The 23,551-nt window shown below is 44.1% G+C and overlaps 1 protein-coding gene across 7 annotated transcripts in view; it reads right to left on the reverse strand.

Moving 5' to 3' along the window:
• Positions 1–7,964: 7,964 nt before the first annotated feature.
• ROR1 (receptor tyrosine kinase like orphan receptor 1) overlaps positions 7,965–23,551 on the reverse strand; it is a 428,674-nt gene continuing 413,087 nt past the window's right edge. For all 7 annotated transcript variants that reach the window (XM_068239315.1, XM_068239313.1, XM_068239314.1 and 4 more), the window contains one exon: positions 7,965–13,753. In XM_068239315.1, the coding sequence (XP_068095416.1) occupies positions 12,326–13,753 (1,428 nt within the window). In that variant the 3' untranslated portion in view covers positions 7,965–12,325. The remainder of the gene's footprint in view (positions 13,754–23,551) is intronic.

The following is a 23,551-nucleotide window of genomic DNA, read 5'->3' on the forward strand; positions in this document are numbered from 1 at the left end:
GTCTCTAGTGAATGGATAGGCTGCATTCTCAGTGATATCACTGGTCTCTAGTGATTGGACAGGCTGCATTCTCAGTGATATCACTGGTCTCTAGTGATTGGACAGGCTGCATTCTCAGTGGTGTCACTGGTCTCTAGTGAATGGATAGGCTGCATTCTCAGTGATATCACTGGTCTCTAGTAAATGGATAGGCTGCATCCTCGGTTATGTCACATGTCTTAAATAAATGGATAGGCTGCATTCTCAGTGCGATCCCGGTTGTATCGGGTATAAGTAAACTTTTAGCAGGTAAGCAAAGTTTTATTACAATAAGTAACAATAAAATAACCACACAAACACATCCATTGCAGAGATGTATTTTCATTTCTGCTGTATAAAACAAAACAATTTTGTGCAAAAAATTTGTACATAATAAACACATAATACAAAACTGTAAAACAGCTGTTTCAATCTCCCCGCCCAGCCCCATAATTACAAAAAAAAAAATCCTACTAATTTATATATACAAACTGACAGTGTAAATAGCATAATATAAAAATATGGTTTGTAATATGTTGAAGTGGTTTCAGAGTGAACAGTTCCTAATCGCTAAAAAACAACAACGGTTTAAAAATGATTCCTCCAAGTGAAGACCAGAAGACAGAGGGCGACATTGCCAGCCGGAGACCAGACTATTTCTGCAATGCAGTGCAAGGAATTATGGGAGCAGAGCTCCTACAAGGGGAATTGCAATCAAGGTGGGTGTAATGTCTGATTGCGCTGCCCGGAAGCTCCCTTCCACACTGAGTAGCACACGCATGCTCAGTGTGAAGGTAATGATGCTGCTGGAGATAAAATACGAAATATCTCCGCTCCCACACCTCTTACACTCCCCAAATTTTCAGGGTAGGGAGGGGACCCTCCGAACGTCCTCTATACCAAATTGCAGCCCCCGAGACCCGCTGGTTCAGGAGATAGATTAGAGAAATCTATCTCGGGAACCAGCGGGTCTCGGGGGCTGCAATTTGGTATAGAGGTAGTTCGGGGGGTCCCCTCTGTACCCTGAAAATTTGGGGAGTGTAAGAGGTGTGGGAGCGGAGATATTTAGTATTTTACCTCCAGCAGCATCATTCTATAGGAAATGTGGCCGCACAGTCTCCTACTGCGCATGCGGGGCAGCGCAAATCCACAGGCAGCGTAATCAGACACAACATGGGAACATGTAGACCATCAGGCTATGGCTAGGCCTTTATTTTATTTGTAAGCTGCAGGTGAACTGAGGATTAAGCCACATTTTTTTAAGCTGCTGTACTGATGACTAGGGATGGTCGGAAATGCCAATTCCACCGAAATTGCCATTTCCCCAAATTTTGTTAATAAAGTTAGGCAATTTAAAAAAAGTTTTTAAAAAAAAAATCCACAGAAATTGGAAAACTACAGAAATGTTAAATCAATCAAAGGACTTGGAAAAACTCGCTAGTATCGGAGTCTTGTGATTGGTCAAATACAGTGATCTGCAAACTTGGCTCTCCAGCTGTTAAGGAACTACAAGTCCCACAATGCATTTGCCTTGATGAATCATGACTGGGGCTGTCTCCCACAATGCATTGTGGGACTTGTAGTTCCTTAACAGCTGGAGAGCCTAGTTTGCAGATCATTGGTCTAATATTACTGCAGAAATCTGATTTCCACTAAAAAATCCTGAATTTTCTGATTGGTCCAATGCTTCGAAGTTCTGTGACTGGCTTAAAATATACGAGTTGAGTTAATGTGGCATTCCCACTGAAATCTGATCTCCAAGTACCGATTTCCGATGATCTCTGCGGAAAGCCAATTTCTGATTGGACATCGGCATTCCGATGGAATTTTCCGACCATCCCTAGTGATTATTGTTGATATGTTTGTATGGGCCTACCTTCGGGCTCACACCTCACAGTTTGCAATGATTAGTGTGATCCTGAATACAGAGGTGTTCCATAAGGGCAGGACTGTCCAATCAAGTCCTCAAGAGCCGAGGTCTTCACACATTTTTGGCACAGCTCAAATTAATTGATAGGACTGAGTCAGGAAACTGGAAAACTGTATACTCACCTTGGGTAGTTTTCCTTTCCTGGTGTTTGTCCATGTCAGCGTACTGCTGGGCAAAGTCCCGCCTCCCTTTGCCCTGATAGGACCATTAATTAATAAATACCCTCAGACACCCAATACTGCCATTCCGTGTTACTAGAACGAGCCGACAGCATAGGGCGGGGCTGTACACTGACATGGACAAACACCAGGAAAGGAAAACTACCCAAGGTGAGTATACAGTTTTCCAGTTTCCCTAGTGTTTGCCATGTCAGCGTACTGCTGGGCAATAACTAGACAAATTCAGGGTGGGTATGCTGAACAGAAGTTTTAATAAACCAAACATAGAACTGAAATCAAACAGCATTATTCATTGCAGAGGAAATAACTTTCTTTCCAAAATCTACAGTTGATAGAGAAGCTGGTTCAACACAATAATGCTTTATAAAAGTGTGATCAGTTGCCCAATTTGCGGCTTTACATACTGTCAATAATGATACCTTGTTCAATGCCGCCCATGAAGAAGATATACTTCTTGTTGAGTGGGCGTTAATGTCCTGCGGTGGCTCCAAGTCTCTTGACTTATATGCCAATTGTATCAACTTCACAACCCAACAGGCCAAGGTTCTTGTAGACGCCATTTTCCCCTTTCTGTATCCTGTTGGAATAATAAATAGTCTGTCAGACTGCCTAATTTGCCTTGTTGCTTCTAAATATGCCTTAATAGTTGATGGGATGTCCAGAGAATGAGGCTTAGAGGGATCCTCCTGAGAAACAAATGATGGAAGCGTCCACTCCTGATTGAAGTGAAGAAGAGAAGAACATTTTGGAAGAAACGACTGCACTGGGAACAGTACCACTCTGTCCTGAAAGAACATCAAATAAGGCTCCTTGCATGATAATGCCTGTAATTCCGACATCCTTCTCCCAGAAGTAATGGCTATTAGGAATACTGTTTTCCATGACAGATTTTGTAGTGTTGCGTTATCATTTTGGAAGTCAGCAGAAGATGAAAGGAAATCCAAAATCAAGGGTAGATCCCATTTCGGAAATCTTGGTCTAATAGGAGGCCTTAACTTGATTGCAGCCTTAAAGAATTGTTTAACTAATGGCTCAGCGGCCCAAGATCTTCCTGACACTGAGGAAATGGCTGACACCTGCCTCTTAAGAGTTGAGTATGACAGATTCAAATTTAAGCCTTTTTGTAAGAATAACAAAAGGTCACATGGTTTTATATTTTCTGAGGATAGCCCCTGTTCGTTGGAAAAAGCCTGAAAGGACTTCCATACCCTGTTGTATGAGGATGTGGTAGACGGTTTCTTGGCTTTAAGTAAGGTTTCCACCACCTCAACTGTACACCCTGTATTTAGTAACCTAGCCCTCTCAAATTCCAAGCCATTAGCTGTAAATGTTCCAGATTGGCATGTTGAACCTGACCTTGTGACAAGAGATCCCTGACCATTGGCAGTGGTACTGGATCCTCCTTGGTCATCTGGAGAAGAAGTGGGAACCAAGGCCTGGCTGGCCAATATGGTAGTACTGCAATCACCTCCATCCTGAGGTAACTCAATTTCTGAAGAAATCTGAAGATTAGCGGAGTCGGCGGGAAGGCATAAGCCTTGCTGAACGTCCAATTGTGTGTCAACGCATCCGCTCCCAGGGACTGCTGGTCCGGATACCTCGAATAGTACAGGGGCGTTTTATGATTCTTTCGTGAGGCAAACAAATCTATCTGGGGTAACCCCCATCTGTGTACCAGTTGGAGAAATATCCTCGGATGCAGGGACCACTCGTTGTTGTCTAAATGGTGACGAGACAGAAAATCCGCTTGCTGGTTCTGTGGACCTGGCAGATAGATAGCCGAAATGTCCCTGAAGTATATCTGAGCCAGCTGCATAATCGGACCAACCTCCCTCATTAAGGTCTTGCTGTGCGTCCCTCCTTGCCTCTTCACATATGACACTGCCGATACATTGTCCATCCTTAGAAGGACTGAATGACCTTTCAAATTTGGGAGAAAATGACATAGAGCTTGATGGGCTGCCCTGAGTTCCAATACATTGGAAACGACTTGCTGACAGTTCTTCTCCCAAACTCCCTGCGCTGGTCGGGATTCTAGCACTGCTCCCCATCCCACAATACTGGCATCTGTCGTAACGATTTTCCAGTCTGGAGGGAATAAACTGCGACAATTCATTAAATTGTGCTTGTTTAACCACCATTTTAGAGAGTTCTTTACTGACTCCGGAATCTCTATCCATTGCTTCATATTCTCTGTGTCCCACTGACTCAGAAAGTTCAACTGAAATGGCCTGAGATGCCAATGGGCCCATGACACCATGAGAATGGTTGAGGACATGAGGCCTAGTAGAGTCTGACAATCCCTTGCTTGAACAAATCGCTTTTTGATTATCCTCTGAACTGACTCTTGAATCTTTAACCTCTTCTCTTCCGGTAGAGAGATAGAGCGATGTACCGTGTCTATTACTGCACCCAGAAACAGCATCCTTTGTGAGGGAAGAAGGTGACTTTTTTCTAGGTTTATTATCCAGCCATAACTTGATAATGTTTCTATTATTATAGCCTGGTGCTGTAGAAGCATCTGTTCCGATGAGGCCAGGAGAATGATGTCGTCCAGGTAATGAAGGACGCGTATTCCCCGAAGGCGTAACAAAGAAATTACCGCGAGAAGCACCTTCGAAAAAGTTCGCGGAGAAGTAGCGAGACCAAACGGAAGACAAACGAACTGCAGGTGCAGATCTCCAATCGCAAACCGGAGAAACCTTTGAAATTCTGCATGCACCGGGACGTGAAAATACGCGTCCTTCAAGTCTATGGACGACATCCAATCTCCTGGCCTCATACACATCATTATGGATGACAGAGTCTCCATTTTGAATTTTGGAATCTGAACGAATTTGTTCAGCCTCTTTAAATCCAACACTGGTCTTAGGCTTCCTGACTTCTTTTTTATCAGAAATATTGGTGAATAGTAGCCTGTACTTTCTTCTGAAGGCGGAACTAGACAAACCGCTTTCTGATCCAACATCTTTGACACATATTCTTTTAGAATGAGTCTTTTTTTCCTTGTACTTGGAATTTTTGTTCGAATCATATGGTCTCTTGGCGGACCCCTTTTGAATGTCCACTGATGACCTGAAGAAACAGTGTTCACTATCCACATATTCCGTACACTTCCCGCCCAGACATCCTTGAAGTATTGCAATCTTGCACCTACTGGGATCTCTTGAGCGGGCCTCATTTCAAAAAGACTTCCCTCCCTCTGCATTAGTGGTTTTTGATCTATTGACTTTCTGAAATGGTTGGGTTGATCTCCAATTTCTTCTGTACTCTCTACCAGGCTTATACGACTTCGCTTCTGTGAACTTGTTGACTACTTGTTTCCTGTACTGTGGGAATCTCTGTTTTCTAAACTTGCGATCTTGCGGCAATAAGCCGGATTTCCCTCCAGTCACTCTAGAAATTGCTGCATCCATTTTCGGGCCAAAAAGATATTTCCCGTCAAACGGAATCTTTGCCCATGACTGTTTTGACGTTGGGTCCGCCGACCATGGCTTCAACCACAGACATCTCCTGGCCATTACTGAGTATAACATTGACCTACTAGAACTACGGACTAGATCGACACTGGCAGCTCCAACAAAATCTGCAGTCAATGATAATTCCTGAAAAGCAAATGATAAATCTTCCATGTTTTTTGCTCTTTTCACTGCTCTTTGTAAATCTTCCACCCAAACCTTCATCGCCTTTGCTACTGAAGTCAGGGTGATAGCAATCTTCGCTGCCTCTCCTGTCGCCAAGTATGACCTTTTAAGATCTTGATCTATCTGGCGATCTAATACGTCTCTAAATAAAGTGGAATCTTCCATTGGTAGTGTCACATTTCTAACAATTTTCATTAAAGAAGCATCTACAATAGGATTAGATTGTACTAGATCCTCACTTTGTTGCGAAAGGGGGTACATTTTTTGATAGCGGTTCCTAAGGGACGGTTTTTTAGTAGTTTTTTCCCATTCTTCCAGAATGAGCTCTCTAATTTCCTCCATCAAAGGAAAAAAGGTTTTTTCTTTACTGAGATGTTTATAATATCTTTTCTTTTTATTTTGGGGTGAAGAGCAGTCTTCTTCCCACTCAATCGCCGCTTTCACTCTAGATACAAATGGGGGAATTAGAGAAAAATCAAACCCCGCTTCCTCATGTTCAGACTCGGAATCTGACAAACTCCTCTCTGAAGATGAAGAATCCGGCGTCCCTGGTTGGGGCGATTTCTTTGACACTGCGAGTTCTGATACCGCATCTTTAACCACTTGCTTAATTAGGGAAGATACATCCCTGTCTTCTCTAGCAATGTCAGCATAACACAAATCACAAACTTTTTTGTTCGGTAACGGAGTTCTGCCACAAATCCAGCATTTATCAAGATCAGGACCTGAATGACCATGATCCGCTGTGCTTGTTGATGGACCCGGGCCTAGTTCCTGCACTGATTTATCACTTGAGGACCCTCTGTCCTCCTGCTGGATTTGAAGCTCAGTAGTTTTCACTAATTTAACCACATCATCAGTCTTTTCCTTAAGTCTGGACGTATGTGAAGAAGACTCCCGCGTCTTCGATCCCTCTGCATGGGACCCTGACTTCTCTCTTGACTCCTGATGTCTAGATGATCCCCTAGTCTTTCAGTCTTCATGCGACCTGTCAACATGACGGTAACACGTCAGTATTTATGACAGATTTACATTCAGCTCACACATAAATACTTACCACCCTTACCTATTTGTCTTAGACTTAGATCTGGATTTGGAACGAGATCTAGTCTTAGGGTACTCTCCCTGATGTTTTCCCATAACAGCAACTGTAATAGAAATAGCGCTCCATCAGGACCCAACCTGACAATTATCCTCCATTGTACAGCCAAAAACATACCGAACCTGACAATATACTTCTAGTCTCAAAATATATACATATATATATATACATACATACACACATATATATACACATATATATATATATATATACATATATACATACACATCCATGCATACATACACATGTGCTCTGATACTCTAAGATGCACCAATATCCATATAAGCTACATCCACTCAGAATAGCCATGCCTCACTAAACTCCAAGAGAGTCAGCATATCCTACCACACTTCTTTGAGACTGATACAATAGCTATCAGCAAGCTAGGAACCTACTAGAATTATATCCTGCAATAGACAGCGTACTGGAAAAGAAAGTAACCCATAGTCCTACCTGGTCAGAAGACTCCTGTAACGCCGGGTTCCTTGCTAGGCGTTCTGCCGACACAGCCAGGACGCTATCCACACTTCCTGTCGCCGCATCCATGTTGCAGCGACAGCCCGGCTTTAAATTGATGCCCCGGAAGTGCTTGGCTGCAAATACCCGGCACTGCCCATACTAAAGATGGCCGCCATAGCACTTCCGCCCTCTCTCCGCAATCAAACAATGAGAAGGGAAGATCTCGCGCACGTGCGCGCGATAATAGGAAGTTCCTACTCCCTGCAAAGGAAATACTGACGCTATCCAGCATTGCTGATAGCGTCCAACAATTCATACCATGCGCTTAAGTCCAATGGCTGTTAGGGATTCACAACATCCTTTAGATGTTAATTGTGGTCGCAGGAATCTTATCCAGGTGCCCCGGAGAGTACCAGAGGGGGCTCCACTCCTCTTAGGGACATTTAGCCACCTGAGGACGTGGACTACAGCAGAGAGCCAAGCTGCTGGACCCGCATAGCGGAGGTAAGGGATACATCCTGCTGGAGGCGAGGACTGAAAAAGGAATGGCAGTATGGGGTGTCTGAGGGTATTTATTAATTAATGGTCCTATCAGGGCAAAGGGAGGCGGGACTTTGCCCAGCAGTACGCTGACATGGCAAACACTAGGGAAAGGTGCGGTTCACCAAGTAGAAGACACTTCTCCATTTGTCTGTCCAGCCTAAACACTGGCATGGGTATGGCCCTGGATGACTGGAGTTGAACAGCCCTGCATAATGGCATTGTGGACAAAACAAAGGCAGCAACAGGCAGTCATGTACAGTGGAGTATTGTACCGTGCTGACCTTCAGTTAAGACAGGAAGTTTTAAATTGGAAGCTAGCTTCAAAGATTTAAAGAGAAAGCTTTCAGTATATAGTGATACCTTCTTCAGACTCAAAGGATGTAGAGTCAGAAGAAGGTACGTACAGGTAGTCCCAGACTTTTGAACACCTGACTTACAAATGACCCACCAATGTGATATTTAAAAAATATTAAATACTAGTGGACCTAAGCCCGTTTAAAAACGGGCTAGGTCTGTCACTGCGCATGCGCCCGCCGTGCACGCACATTTCCACCGCGCGCGCCCATCCGCCCATCATTGCTCGCCACGCGTCACATGCACATGGGGACAGAGGTGACACAGTGGGGTAACAGAGGCGGCAAAAGGACCCCTGGCAGTGAGGGTCACCAAGGGGGAGGCAAGTGAAGGGGTGTAAACATCGGAGTGCCAAGATTTGTAGTTGCACCACTGTATTGAAAATTACAAGGAGACTGATGCCTAAAAAAAATAAATGTTATGATAACTTCTCAGCTCAAAATGGGCATGCTAATATATATATATTGGCTTGTAGGAACTTGATTTGAACCAGTTTTAGCTGTGTCATCACATTGATATTTATACTGTTAGGATTATAATTAAAATAAATTAAAATCTATGTTTGAAGACCAACATACCTAAAATGACAGATTTGTATGAAAGAACTATAGAGAACATTCACAGACATGGGAGTGGGGAGCCCCTTTAGGAAGCGGAGCTAAGTTATCTGACGTTGCATATAAGTTTCTTCAACAGCTAACAGTGAGTACAAATGAAAGGCCAGAGAACTGCTGACTTCTATACCTTACAACAGGAAGTCTGGCATTGGCTGAAAAATCTCTCAAGTTCGGATCAAACCTTTTTTTCTCCCAGATCTGTATAGTTTTACAAGCCCCTGTAACTGTTACATTTGTGATAATAATAGCCCTTTTAAATAAAACAGGTTTGGTTTACTAGCTGTTTAAGGAATTACTCCAGCCAAAACTGCAAAAGCACTGCACTCCATAGGGCCATTTCAGTCTATCCGGTGTTACCAGTCCGGTATTGCGTTGCCATACAATATCCACAAGCAGGTCGAAACCACACAAATAAGTGTACTGGTTAAGGGCTCTGCCTCTGACACAGGAGACAAGGGTTCGCATTCTCAGCTCTCCCTGTTCAGCAAGCCAGCACCTATTCAGTAAGGAGACCTTAGGCAGGACTCCCTAACACTGCTACTGCCAGCCCTAATGGCTGCAGCTCTGGCAAGTCCACCAGGAGAAAAGCGCAATGTAAATGTTCTGTGTCTCGTCTATATTGATAGCTCTATCACTTTATTGAATCATCAATGTTAAAATTGACAGCAACAATTTGCTGTCAGTTTTAACATTGATGATTTAAAAAAATTAATTGCACTATCAAATACATTCGTGTGACGCCGCCCGGTTTGTGGATATTGCTGGACTGTGACCCTGTGGTAGGAGGGTGAGGGTCTTGGTACACACTTTAACCTTGGTCTTTGTGAGTGCCCCTGGACTCTCATACTACTGTTGCCATAGGCCAGCTGAATGCTGAAATCAGGTTTGCTGCAAAAGTATTAAACACATTTGTGATTACTGTCACCTGAAACAATCATTACTCATCAATCCAGATGGCAGAGCCCCATACAAACATGCTGCTTGGCTCAGTGTCGAGCAGCCTGTTCTGCTCTATTGAGAGAGAAGGGGGAGGATAAGGAGGAGCAAGCTGCAGCTGGAGTTGGGTAAAGTTTTCTAGCAGATCCAATCACCAATGTCCAAGTCTGCGGACTTTGAGAGACACCTGTACAGTATATGCTCTGGGGAGTCGACTGATATGATCACAAGCAAAAGTTTTGGATGACAAAGTGTAAGCTGAGAGAGGTACTGTGTTTATAGGAGGGATATACAGTAGCTCAGCTGAGGGAGTCGTAGCTGTGGGCATTTCCTTTTGAGATAAAAAAAAGCAGCCAGCAGGTGGTGCACTTGCACACATTCTGCAGTAGGTCAAGCTCTGACTCTCCTAACACAAATTAGACTGAAAGCAGGGGAGGGCGAGTCTGAAGAGTAAGCAAATAATCTAAAATAAGGCTTTTTACAAGTTGAATAATTTTTAAAGCACAGCTATTGCAAGATATTGTAAAATTTAAAATACAGTACATAGAAAAAAAGCGGGTTGGCACTATGGTATAGCAAGTGTGCTTAAGTAGCCTTCCAATTTAAAATACTAATGTATAAAATGTAGAATTCTCGAACAGTAAAATGCCCTATAAATTATTTTTCTCCTATGTCGCTGTCACTTACAGTAGGTACAGAAAATCTGACAGATCTAACAGGTTTTGGACTAGTTCATCTTTTCATGGGGGAGTTCTCAGTTATTTCTTTATTTACAAAAGTACTTAATGAATATCAGTTTCTGAGTCCATATGCAAAGTAGTGTGCGAATGAGCAAGGAGGCTGGCTGACAACTTTGCATCAATCCTTTCCAGAAAATGCTTTTGTAAAGAATAAGGCCTTGTTCACATTACAAATCACTAGCCTAATCGTAAGCGCTGAGCGATTTGTTGAGCGATTTTAAAAGAGCAATGCGCTTAGAAAAGTGTTTTTGCTGAGCGATTAATTTCGTGTACTGTAGCCAGTCAGGAAGTGAACTCTTGTACCCGTAAATGAATAAATACAATGTATTTATTCATTAAATCGCTCGGGAAAACTAAATTCAAAGCACTTCTTCAAGTGCTTTGCGATTTCTCTATACTTTCTATTGAACACAAATGCTCAGAAAATGGTACAGGAGCCGCATTTGCGATTCAAAAGCGGAGCACTCAGATATGAACACTCCCATAGGTAATCATTGCACAAGTGCTTTTAGAGTGATTTACAAAATTGCCAGCACTTAAAAAAACAAACGCAAACGCTCATAGTGTGAACAAGCCCTTAAGGCCTGTTTCCACTACACGCAGATTGCATGCAGAAAAACTGACTCCAATGAATGCCTATGGGCTTATTTCCACTAAACGTCATTTTTCTGATGCAGATTTTCCCATAGGAGTCAGTTTTTCTGCATCCAATCTGCGTGTAGTGGAAATAGGCCCTAAAGGTAATAATGAGAATCCCCCCGAGAAGATAAACTAGTCTAAAATCTGTCATATCTGTTAGCTTTCTACTGCCTACTGTGACAGCAATATAGGATAAAATTAATTTATAGTGCATTATAATTACATTTCATTCAGTATTTTAAATGTTACAATTTTTCACAATAGTGGTCCTAGTGGGTTTCAACTACGTTTTTAGTAGTCTGGCTGTAGCTGTTTTTTTTTGTTTTTTGATTTTTTTTTTTAATTTTCCTCATTATTGATCTTTGGTAGAACTATAAATGCACATATAGTATAAATGACAGACAAACTGTATGAAAGATCATAAAACGGGAAACTCATTTGCTTTCTTCTTGTTAACACCTGTAGGTTCTCCAAGGGTTGCCTTTGTACAGTGGGCATTATTTCCAAACACTCTCCCAATCTTTTGATTTTTGGAGAACATAATTGAAGCTGTAATCCTGAACTGGAATTGTTAAAATCTGTGTTCTAGAGTGTGGCAAAAGTTTGTGACTCTCGCCTGGCTCAGTTAAGGCTGCTGGTAGGTACAGTAAGTGAATGTCATGGCAGTGGCACGGTAGGATCATCCAAAAGGCAAGTGCCTGGGGCCTACTGGGTGTCAAAGGGCACAACTGCTACCTTCTTTGACTCCTCTCCCACCTCAGCTGACCAGAAAGACTTTAGTTAGGAGCCAAAGCTACGACTTTGCCTTGGGCCCTATTTCTGTCTAAATCCTTCTCTGGGCAGTGGTGTACTCAGGCCAGACTTCCAGGATCAGCCATGTTCTCCAGTAACCTTCACTTCAGGAGGATCTTAGTAAATTAGGCCTGAGTGGCTTCCCAATACAGTGAATTCCCCACTTGAGGCTGAGAAAATTACCGCCATGTTCTAATCTGGTGGTCACAGGTCCATTTTTTTTAAATATTCAATCTTCACAGAAGGTACCCGAAGCAAATGTCTGTTTAACATCTGGAATGTCCTCAATTATATTTCATATAAATTTCATTTTTTATGTCTGAACATTTTTTTTTTCATCTGCATAGAGTACATATGGAGGCACTGAAAGTTTTACAACTCCGCAGAAATCATTGAATCATTGTGTCCGTGAATATTGGAGTCTTCTATTAAGGATGACTGTTTGGAGTCCATTTTGTAAGCTTTGTTTCCTTTGCTTGCAAAGGACTGTACGCCTATACTACTCGGATGGCTTTGCATAGACATATGGGATAGCAAGGGGATGTTGGCATCTTGGTTGGATCCAGAAGATGGTAAGCTGGTCACGTGACCTGTGCTGGTAGAGCCACTGGCACTACTTGGGGAGCGGCTCTTTGGAGGCGGACAATGCTGGATGACTCTTGGGGGCCCAGGAGGTTGGTAGTGAGCTGTAGGGAAAGCAGCATAACCTGGTGGGATAGGGTATCCATTGATTGGGATAAATCTCTGGTTTTGAGGTAATGGTGGCCCAATAAAGCCAGTAATCTGGGCTTGTGGCATACCTTGGGTAGGGAAAATAAAATTAGCATATCTCTGATTGCTTAAGTTGCTCACAGGGCTAGCACTCAGGGAGGTGGTCTGAGTTGTAGCATTACCACCAGAAGGTGTTGTAGAGCTTGTGTGGCTTGAAAGTCCCTCCCAAGACCTCAGCCTCATATGGATATCCTTGAACTTTGGTCTCCTGGAAGGTAACTCCTGCCAACATTCAGTCATCAGACTGTACACTCTAGGAGGACAGTCCTCGGAACATGGTAAGAGTTGCCTCTTCCGTACCATCTCTATGACTTCTTGGTTGCTAAAGCCATAATATGGCTGAAGACCAAAGCTAAAAATCTCCCATAGAACCACACCAAAAGACCAAATATCTGAATCAGTGGTGAATTTTCCATACAATATTGCCTCTGGTGGCATCCATCGAATTGGAAGAAGCGATTTATTCTGTATCCGATAATAGTCAGCTGAGTATATTTCTCGAGAAAGACCAAGGTCGGAGATTTTGATGTGAAGTTGTTCTCCAACCAAGATGTTACGAGCAGCCAAATCCTTATGGACAAAGAAGTGACTTGAGAGATACTCCATCCCAGCTGCAATCTGGATGGCGATGTGGAGAAAATCTCCATGATCAAGACTAGATTTAACTGTGCCATCCTCATCGCTGCTACAGCCAACATCAGAATGTGGAGACCTCATTATGAGGAACTCATGCAGGTCGCCTAAATTCATGAATTCAAACAGCATGCATACTGGTTGTTCCTGAGTCACAACTCCGAGAAGGCAAACAACATTGGGGTGATGTAACTCGGCCATAAGAGAGGCCTCTTGCTGAAATTCAGACCACTGCTGGGAATTGGTATAATCCTTCAGTGTTTTGATGGCAATAAGTTGAGCATGATCCATTCCTGGAAGGTAGAGGTGACCTTTGTAGACCTTTCCAAAAGTACACTCTCCCAGTTCTTCCATAAACCTCACTGCTGACAAGGGAAGCTCCTTTGCTTTGGTCTGCTGAAAGGAAGAAGAAATAAAGTAATTAGCATTTTTTTATTCCAAACAAAAAAACTACCTTGAAAATATTACTTGTATATAAATTTTTCTCTTGCTTTAAAAATGGTAAAAGAAATATTGAATACGTGTGAACAAGGATGTACAATTACAAATCTCCATAACTAGTAGAAAAACGGGTTATCTGCTTTGAAACCTATGGAAGGGCGTGGCTATGACTGAAGTGGGTGTACTTTACCTGAAATGGGTGCGTTTTCCAGGGAAAGGGTGTGTTGTGCCGGAAATGGGTGTGTTTTCCATGAAAGGGGTGTGTGGAGCCTGAAATGGGCGTGCTTTACCTGAAGTGGGTGTGTTTTCCATGAAAGGGGTATGTTGTGCCTGAAATGGGCGTGCTTTATCTGAAATGGGCGCACTTTGCTGATCATTGTTAATCATATTTGCCATAATTTATCATAATCTTTCAGCGTGAAACCAGCCTTGTCCATGGCTTATAGCAGGGGTCTCAAACTCAATTTACCTGGGGGCCGCAGGAGGCAAAGTCAGATTTTTATTTCAAAATCAAATTCACACTGAAGCAAACTATTTTGCCTATTTTACCTTATAGTTCGCTTCAGTGCTCCCATTACAAGTAATCCGCCGTGTCCCCACCGCAAAACGAGGGCTGCAGAGCCCCCAAATCGCCCAAGGGGCAATCCGCCAGCATTTCCTGGAAGGGGCAGAACTTTCAGCTTCAGCTCTGACCCTCCTGACGTCAATCGCGGCGCCGCCTCTGCCCGCCCCTCTCACCCTTCCTTCACAGAGAGGGGCGGGGAGAGGCGGCGATTGACGTCAGGAGGGGCAGAGCTGAAAGCTCTGCCCCTTCCAGGAAATGCCAGCGGATTGCCCCCTGGGCGATTTGAGGGCTCTGCAGTCCTCGTTTAGCGGCGGGGATGCGGCGGATTACTTGGGAGCACTGAAGCAAACTATAAGGAAGCTTTTGCCAGCGCGGGCCACAAAATATTGTATCGAGGGCCGCAAATGGCCCGTGGGCCGCGAGTTTGAGACCCCTGGCTTATAGTATATTTATAATTTATAAAAATATTTGTACCTCTGTCCCTGATTTCCTTAAGATAACATGCCCATCCACAAGTACTTGCCTTGCAGCTACAGAGTCCCAGGTTCAAGTCTTGGCACGGATGTTACCTGCATGTTTGTACTTTCTAGTAGTGTTTATGGGGGTTTCCTCTGGGCACTCAGGTTGTATCCCACAGCCAATAAGTACAAGGTTGTGTAGCGATCGGTGACAGCACACAGAGAAAATCTGATTATTGGTGTTCTGCAGTATCACCAAGAATACAGATTTATACCTGATTATTAATGATCTGCAGAATCACCAATAATACAGATATATAACTAACCTCTGGACACCTGAATGTAAGTGTTTGGTGCAACAGTAAGGGAGTCTGGACCACCTGAGGGGCAGGTGACTCCAGACTGTATAAGGAGTTTCTCCTGATGGTCTAGGAGTACACAAAGCGTCAATGTTTCCCTGAACTGTTGGGAAACAGACTCTACTGCAGCCAAAGGACTCCAGTGAGATTGAGTCCCTGACTGGATTGCAGAGAGGTCCCTCTGAGAGACAGGGAGTCCCTGCAGCTCCTGGGCACCCCACTGGGGGGTGTCACAGGTAGAAGGGTCGGTCAGGCCGGGTCGGCAACACACGGGCAGATAAGGTACAGAGACAGAAGGCTGATTCGGTAACCAGGGGCAGGCAGGGCAACAGGTAATCAGATATGCGTAGGTACCGAATCAGAAAGCAGAGGGATAGTCAGGAATGCAATAGGTCATAACAGATATCAAACAATGCCTAGTCTTGGGTGTGAGGTCTGTGTTCTCAACACCCTGGAACTAGTCTGAAGTATAACGCGATGGTAACACAGTATCCCTATGTAATGATCGCTGCTGCAGCAGGCATTGCTGGAAGTAGTAGTGCTGCAGCTCAGGTAGTTCTCATCTCTTTACATGCAAGCTGCATAGCTTTGTCTGCCTTTCCCTGCTGTCAGCTTGTGACTGATTATCATTCACCTGTGTGGGAATCTGCATGTCTTCTCCCATTGGATGACCTCAGTATAAAGATCTGCTTCCTGCAGGGTTTCCTTGGGTTTTCATAGCTTCAGTTTAAGCCTGTCTTGCTGTCGCTTCGGCCCCCCGATCGTGTTTCTTGTTCTAAAGATACTTTGCTGGTCTTTGCATCATATATTGGTTTTTGCCAATATATATGCATACCAGCACGTTTATTATTTTCCTTGTATTTGTGTTACGTTGATACATCAGTGTCGCTGATGTATACGTACACGAACTGTTTATATCCTGTGTGCAGTTAGTCAGCTTTCCAGCACGTTTTGGTAGGTTGCGCGTACCGTGACCACCCGTGCTGAGGTAGTTACCCTGCTCCTGGTTCCGTTTGTGGATTGCGTTCATCTCTGCGAAGAGATAACGAATCCTTCTGAATCCTGTTCTGTTACCGTTTGTGGATTGCGTTCATCTCTGCGAGGAGATAACGAATCCTTCTGAATCCTGTCCTGTTACCGTTTGTGGATTGCGTTCATCTCTGCGAAGAGATAACGAATCCTTCTGAATCCTGTTCTGTTACTGTTTGTGGATTGCGTTCATCTCTGCGAAGAGATAACGAATCCTTCTGAATCCTGTTCTGTTACCGTTTGTGGATTGCGTTCATCTCTGCGAAGAGATAGCGAATCCTTCTGAGTCATGTTCCCTGTATTACTCCAGTCCTAGTCAGCGTTCCTGCTTATGTCATATATCGGTTCATTGCCGATATATACATATGTTAGTCAGACGTTACAAATAGTTTCATTGATAGCTGTAATTGTAATACGCTAGGAAAACATACTTGTTGTATATTTGTCTGTGTTACGTTCATCTATCTTGATCCTGCTATTTCTTGACTATCCTGTCCTGTCTTTGTGAGGCACGCCATCGCCGCAACGCATTGGCTGCCTCATTCCAGTCTGTGTTATTGTGGACGCTTGCTGTCACTAAGTAGTGGCTAGTTTAGCAAGCGTTCATTCTGTTTACCTGTCCTGATCTCCTCAGTTCTGGTTTGTGCGCTCAGCGCTACTTTGCGCTGAGACGTTATAGCGAAAGCATTGTTTGTGGCTGTCAGATCTGCACCGGCTCTGTGCGCCACAATCTCCTGTTGGAGTCAGTCCTCCCCTCCACTATACTAGGGATAGCCTGTTTCCTTGTGCTAGTGTGTGTACCTCCTCCACGTCAGCTCATGCGTTGCATGCTGACTGTGGAGAATACACCACCAAGCCTTACATTATGAAAACCCCATTACCAATCCCCATTGTGGGGGGGATTCCCAGAAAGTATGACACTGTTAATTATGGTTCCTGTTCCTTTAAGAAATTTGAAGAACTTAACTCTGAAACAGAAAATGAGTTTTTCTCTGAATGTGCCAGGTTCCTGGCCAATCCCGATCTCCAAGCGACTCCTGTTTCAACCTGGGCACTCCAACTAAGTTATATTTTGTTTAAAGGGGAATTATTCCAGTGGGCATTTGATGTTCTCAATCATTCCGATTTGAAAGAGAGACCGCTGGAATTTCTAGCGTTTGTGATCCATAACTGGTTGCGCATAGATCCATTGCCTTTTCCTCTTAATAAACTCCTGGCAGCAGGCCAATCAGCTTCTCCTTCAATTGCTTGCAAAAATGTTCAGCAAGCAGAAAGTGTTACTGATAATTTTCCTGCAGCCTTGAATAAATCACCAAAAACAGCAGGGTCTAAGGCAAAACGCAAACGTTCTAAGAAACGTGTCCGATCTGCAGAGTCGTTATCCTTAGCGACTGAGACCTATAATGAGATTCTGCCATTAACAGATAATGAAATGCATTTGTCTTTCAGGGGAGTTAAATGGACTTATGAAACTACTAATGAACTTTCCTCCCTGGCTAGGGAAAATAAAGATTTTTGTTTAAAAGAATTATCTGAGTATGATTATGAGGAGATATTACAGAGTATTGAACAAATCAAATTATTTGTGAAGCAAGGAAAGTTTGCATACACTACAGTTCAGCACTTGCTACAGGTATTGGAGATTCTTAAGAATAAGGAATCTGCCAATCACCTGCTAATTAACCCTATACATGTGCCTGCCACAATCATATCTGCAGACTGTGATCAGCCTAAATGTTTCGCTGTTAAGTATGCATGGGATCCTCCATTCGAGAGGGGAGAGATGGAAGCCCTGGTCTGTGAATGGAAGAATGATTCAAGTTCATTTTGTCAATTTTACAGTGCAAAAAGTGAAATGGTATTGAACGCATGCATTAAGTCAGCCTATAACCTAATAGAGGCTGGTGTGTGTAGGTATGACTGTGTGGCTCCTTTGATTGATGTGTGGGAACTGATTTTGGATGATTTTTATGTGACTCCGAATTCGCAAATTTGGCGTTCTGACCCGCCTGCTTCAGCACCTTTGGCTGATTCAGCAGGTGATTCGGAGCTCTTTTTGTGTGAAATTGAAGTTCCTGCAATTCCACCCTGTACCATGGATAACTCAGTGTTACTTCCCAGTAAAACAGAAGCCACTTATACTTTCTTAACTTTGCCCTGCACAAATTTCTCAGCAGAGAATCCAGAGGTCCTGCTGACTTCTGAGTCCAGCCTAGCCAGTACTCATGAGTCTTTGTTCAGTGAAACAGACACCAGAAAAATCTTGCCTGTCTCTGCAAACACTTCTGCAGAAATTACCTGTGTTAATAAAGTTCAACTCCTGTCTGATCCAGCAGATGCCAATAGATGCACTACATCAGTTTCCGAGTCCCAGCAATCCTGTCCAGAAACCTCAGAACCCCAGCATCTGAATTTTCCAATTTTACAATTGAATGGTGATTCAGATGCGCAAACATTGTGTCTTGATCTTCCTGTTTCTACACCTCGCTCTAGTTTCGTGAATAGCTCAGAGCATCTGCTATGTGAACCTGAAATTGCAGAATTATTACCTTGTTCAGAAAATGTTCCAATAAATTTGCCCTGTACCATGAATTGTGCAGTAGATCTCTCCAATGAAACTCAGGTCACAGAATCATTATGCTGTCCAGCAGGTGCTTCCATGGTTTTGCCCTGCAATATGGACTGTTCAGTGAAGCTGTGGTCGCAGAGTCTTATGCTTCACCCAGTACTTTGGATACTTCAGACCCTCTAGCAGAGGAGTCTGAGGCACTGCTTACCTCAGTTGGTGTTGCAGTAATATTCACTTGTCTAGCAGCTGTTTTGGAATTACAGTCTGCTCTAATAAAACTTGATGAATTTCTGCCCAGCAAAGCAGAAGCCATTGAAATATTGTCCTCGTCAGCAAGTGTGTTAGATACCTTGCCCTGTACACAGTCTGATTTAACCAATGTTGTTGAGTCCCTCTCCAGTTTTGTAACAGCCGAGGAACTCCAGCCCTGTCCTCTGAATGTTTCAGAAGTCTTGCCCTGTAACATGGATAATTCTGATTCTCTGGTCAAAATAATAGAAATCTCAGAATTTCAGTCCGGTCTGATGAGTGTTCCTGAAACCCAGCCCAGTATCCTGAAAGATTCTGGTTCTCTGGCCGCTGTGGCAGAGGTTCCAGAGTCCCCTTCCTGTCCAGGGAATTCCTCAGTTTTGCCTAGTCCGGTGGGGGCTGCTGCAATACTGACTTGTTCTGCAGCGCCTCATGAGCTCCAATCCAGTGTATTAGATGAGTCTCAGTCCAGTCCAGAGGTAGTTGTGGAGTCCCTATCTGGTTCAGTGCATACATCAGAAGATTTGTCCTGTCTTGTTAGTGCCCCTGAATCTGATTTGTTACTGACTTTGCTGGAATCAGCGACATCTAAGTCTGATCCTGCATTCTCGTGTAAAAGTCCAGTAGTTGCGAAGTCTAGTCATGATGATTTTTTTTTGGCCAGTCCTGGTTTTGGTCCTGTCCTGTCTTGGCTGACCCTGAGGCTCACAGTTCCTTGACATGCCCAGAGGTTTCTCTTGTGCCAGTGTGCCCAGATGTTCTTTGTGTGCCAGAATGCCCAAGTGTGTCTAAGGTGTTAGCGTGCTCTGATGCTTCCTTAGTAGGAACATGTTCTGATGTTGCCAGTCTGCCTGCATGCCCAGAGATGGTTCTGGTCCCTGAAAGCCCTGATATTGATGTTTGTCCTTGTGGCCCTGACTCGGGAATTGCCCTAGGTTCCATAGGGGTTCTTGATAGTTCTCCATGTGAGCCTAAGGGGCGTTCTGACCTATGGGGATCTCTTTGGAGCTTCAAGGTGTTCTGGGAGGTCTCTGAGAAAACTTGTCCTGGTGCCTTGGACTGGTTCAACAGTGGGTTTTGTGTTGGTAAAGACAGTCCCGGTGGGCATTGCAAAGGCTTTGGCATTTTTGAACGGTTCCTGGAAGGCGGTGGGTTTCGCTCAGGGAGTTTCGGAGGGCTTTCTTCTGGAAATCATGGTTCTGATGGGTGTCACACTGGGGCTTGTAGTACTGATGGGCATGGTTCTGTAGGTTCTGGTTCTGATGGGTCCAGTCTTGTGGGGACTGATTCTGGAATTCGGTCTTGCCGGGCTGTCCCGGTCATCATGAATTATCAGTCAGACTGTTTTGTTGGGAATTTCAGTTTTGAAAAGCGTCTGGAATCCGCTTTTAAGGGCGGGGGTACTGTAATGATCGCTCCTGCAGCAGGCATTGCTGGAAGTAGTAGTGCTGCAGCTCAGGTAGTTCTCATCTCTTTACATGCAAGCTGCATAGCTTTGTCTGCCTTTCCCTGCTGTCAGCTTGTGACTGATTATCATTCACCTGTGTGGGAATCTGCATGTCTGCTCCCATTGGATGACCTCAGTATAAAGATCTGCTTCCTGCAGGGTTTCCTTGGGTTTTCATAGCTTCAGTTTAAGCCTGTCTTGCTGTCGCTTCGGCCCCCCGATCGTGTTTCTTGTTCTAAAGATACTTTGCTGGTCTTTGTATCATATATTGGTTCATTGCCAATATATATGCATACCAGCACGTTTATTATTTTCCTTGTATTTGTGTTACGTTGATACATCAGTGTCGCTGATGTATACGTACACGAACTGTTTATATCCTGTGTGCAGTTAGTCAGCTTTCCAGCACGTTTTGGTAGGTTGCGCGTACCGTGACCACCCGTGCTGAGGTAGTTACCCTGCTCCTGGTTCCGTTTGTGGATTGCGTTCATCTCTGCGAAGAGATAACGAATCCTTCTGAATCCTGTTCTGTTACCGTTTGTGGATTGCGTTCATCTCTGCGAGGAGATAACGAATCCTTCTGAATCCTGTCCTGTTACCGTTTGTGGATTGCGTTCATCTCTGCGAAGAGATAACGAATCCTTCTGAATCCTGTTCTGTTACTGTTTGTGGATTGCGTTCATCTCTGCGAAGAGATAACGAATCCTTCTGAATCCTGTTCTGTTACCGTTTGTGGATTGCGTTCATCTCTGCGAAGAGATAGCGAATCCTTCTGAGTTCTGTTCCCTGTATTACTCCAGTCCTAGTCAGCGTTCCTGCTTATGTCATATATCGGTTCATTGCCGATATATGCATATGTTAGTCAGACGTTACAAATAGTTTCATTGATAGCTGTAATTGTAATACGCTAGGAAAACATACTTATTGTATATTTGTCTGTGTTACGTTCATCTATCTTGATCCTGCTATTTCCTGACTATCCTGTCCTTTCTTTGTGAGGCACGCCATCGCCGCAACGCATTGGCTGCCTCATTCCAGTCTGTGTTATTGTGGACGCTTGCTGTCACTAAGTAGTGGCTAGTTTAGCAAGCGTTCATTCTGTTTACCTGTCCTGATCTCCTCAGTTCTGGTTTGTGCGCTCAGCGCTACTTTGCGCTGAGACGTTATAGCGAAAGCATTGTTTGTGGCTGTCAGATCTGCACCGGCTCTGTGCGCCACAATCTCCTGTTGGAGTCAGTCCTCCCCTCCACTATACTAGGGATAGCCTGTTTCCTTGTGCTAGTGTGTGTACCTCCTCCACGTCAGCTCATGCGTTGCATGCTGACTGTGGAGAATACACCACCAAGCCTTACACCCTAGTCTTGGGTGTGAGGTCCGTGGTCTCAACACCCTGGAACTAGTCTGAAGTATAACACAATGATAACACAGTATCCCTAGTCTTGGGTGTGAGGTCCGTGGTCTCAACACCCTGGAACTAGTCTGAAGTATAACACAATGATAACACAGTATCCCTAGTCTTGGGTGTGAGGTCCGTGGTCTCAACACCCTGGAACTAGTCTGAAGCTTAACACAATGATAACACAGTATACCTAGTCTTGGGTGTGAGGTCCGTGGTCTCAACACCCTGGAACTAGTCTGAAGTATAACACAATGATAATACAGAAGTAATCTGGCTCAGTGTGAATTCCCAGGTCCTCCTGGTTCTAACACACTGTGGGATCTGACTATGGTCTGAGTGCTTCCACGTAAGTGTTCGCAACGGCAGACAACCTGAGACTGACCAGCAATAACTATATATAGAGCGGTGCTCCCGGGCGCCACCCACCGCTGATCAGCCAATGGCCACTTGCTCTGCGATCAGCTGACCAACCTGGTCAGCTGATCCCGTCTCGTTTGCCATAAAGGTTCTGCCTCTCAGCGCGTGGCGTGTATTCCTCAACCTGTGTGCACTAACAGACCCAGCCAGATCAAACGCACGCTGCTGCGTGCAAACCACTGAGCTGGACGCGGAATCAGCCGCCTTGCTGTCAGTCCACGCGGCGGCTTTTCCACAATCTATCACAGGTTGTGCCAAAAAAAGGCTTTGCTCTATAAGGACATGACTATGTACTCTATAAAGAGCAGCAAAATAGGTCGGTGCTAATTAAATCCAAATTGATTATAATATAAGAATGTGACCTTCTCTACTTAATACAACCATCCCACCCCCAAAAGAGGAGTGTAGCCGGTCTTAAAAGAAAGAAAAGCATTGTATGTCTCGATTTCTTCCATTTTATGAGCAAACTTATGTACACTAGCATTTACTAGACCACATTCCCATGATGCTTCTGGGTAATGTTCAGGGGGCTACCTTCTTTGGTCTAAGTCATGGATTCAAGGATTAATAATTACATATAGCTACATATTTATGCAGATTGCCCCCTGATTACATAGTGTAAACCTCAGTCTGGCAGCAGATTCCTATAAATAACGCTGGCAAATTCCTCTCTATCTATTAATAGGATATAATCGGCCGTGGGTGCAGTTAAAAGTTGGAAAGTATTTGAGTTCTTAGGTATCAACAGACAGAGGTGGTTTTACAGGACCTGTGCTGAGGGACAGTCTTTATGGCTTTATCTCGTTCATGACTAGGAATGATGGCTATTTATTAAAGGAGAACACCACTGTATAGTCAAGATTTAGTTTTAGGTGACGATAAGGGAATTAAATTGTTATTGACTTACAGCTATATCCAAAGGAACTAGACTCCAGGCACAGCAAAAAATTAGACAGCGCCTCAGTCTATCTTTTTAATGGGCGCTCAGGCATGTAGGAAGTCTTAGTCCAGCTGGTGTTGGGTGACTGCAATGCAAAGGCGTAAAAATACCCCCCCCCCCCTGCTATCCCCGTGACCACGTGTGGGAGGGACCAAGGGCCTACTCCTCCCCCCTTGTGCACAGTAAGTGCAGGACATAGGGGCATAGAGACTGGCTGCCCGTGCCGTCCCTGCTACCAAATAAATGTATTATTATGTGAAACTGAATGTCTTCTCATAGTTTAGAGCACAGGTGTCGAACTCCAGGCCTGGAGGGCCAGAT

The sequence above is a fragment of the Hyperolius riggenbachi genome, chromosome 6 (assembly GCF_040937935.1).
Source record: "Hyperolius riggenbachi isolate aHypRig1 chromosome 6, aHypRig1.pri, whole genome shotgun sequence".
Taxonomy (NCBI): domain Eukaryota; kingdom Metazoa; phylum Chordata; class Amphibia; order Anura; family Hyperoliidae; genus Hyperolius; species Hyperolius riggenbachi.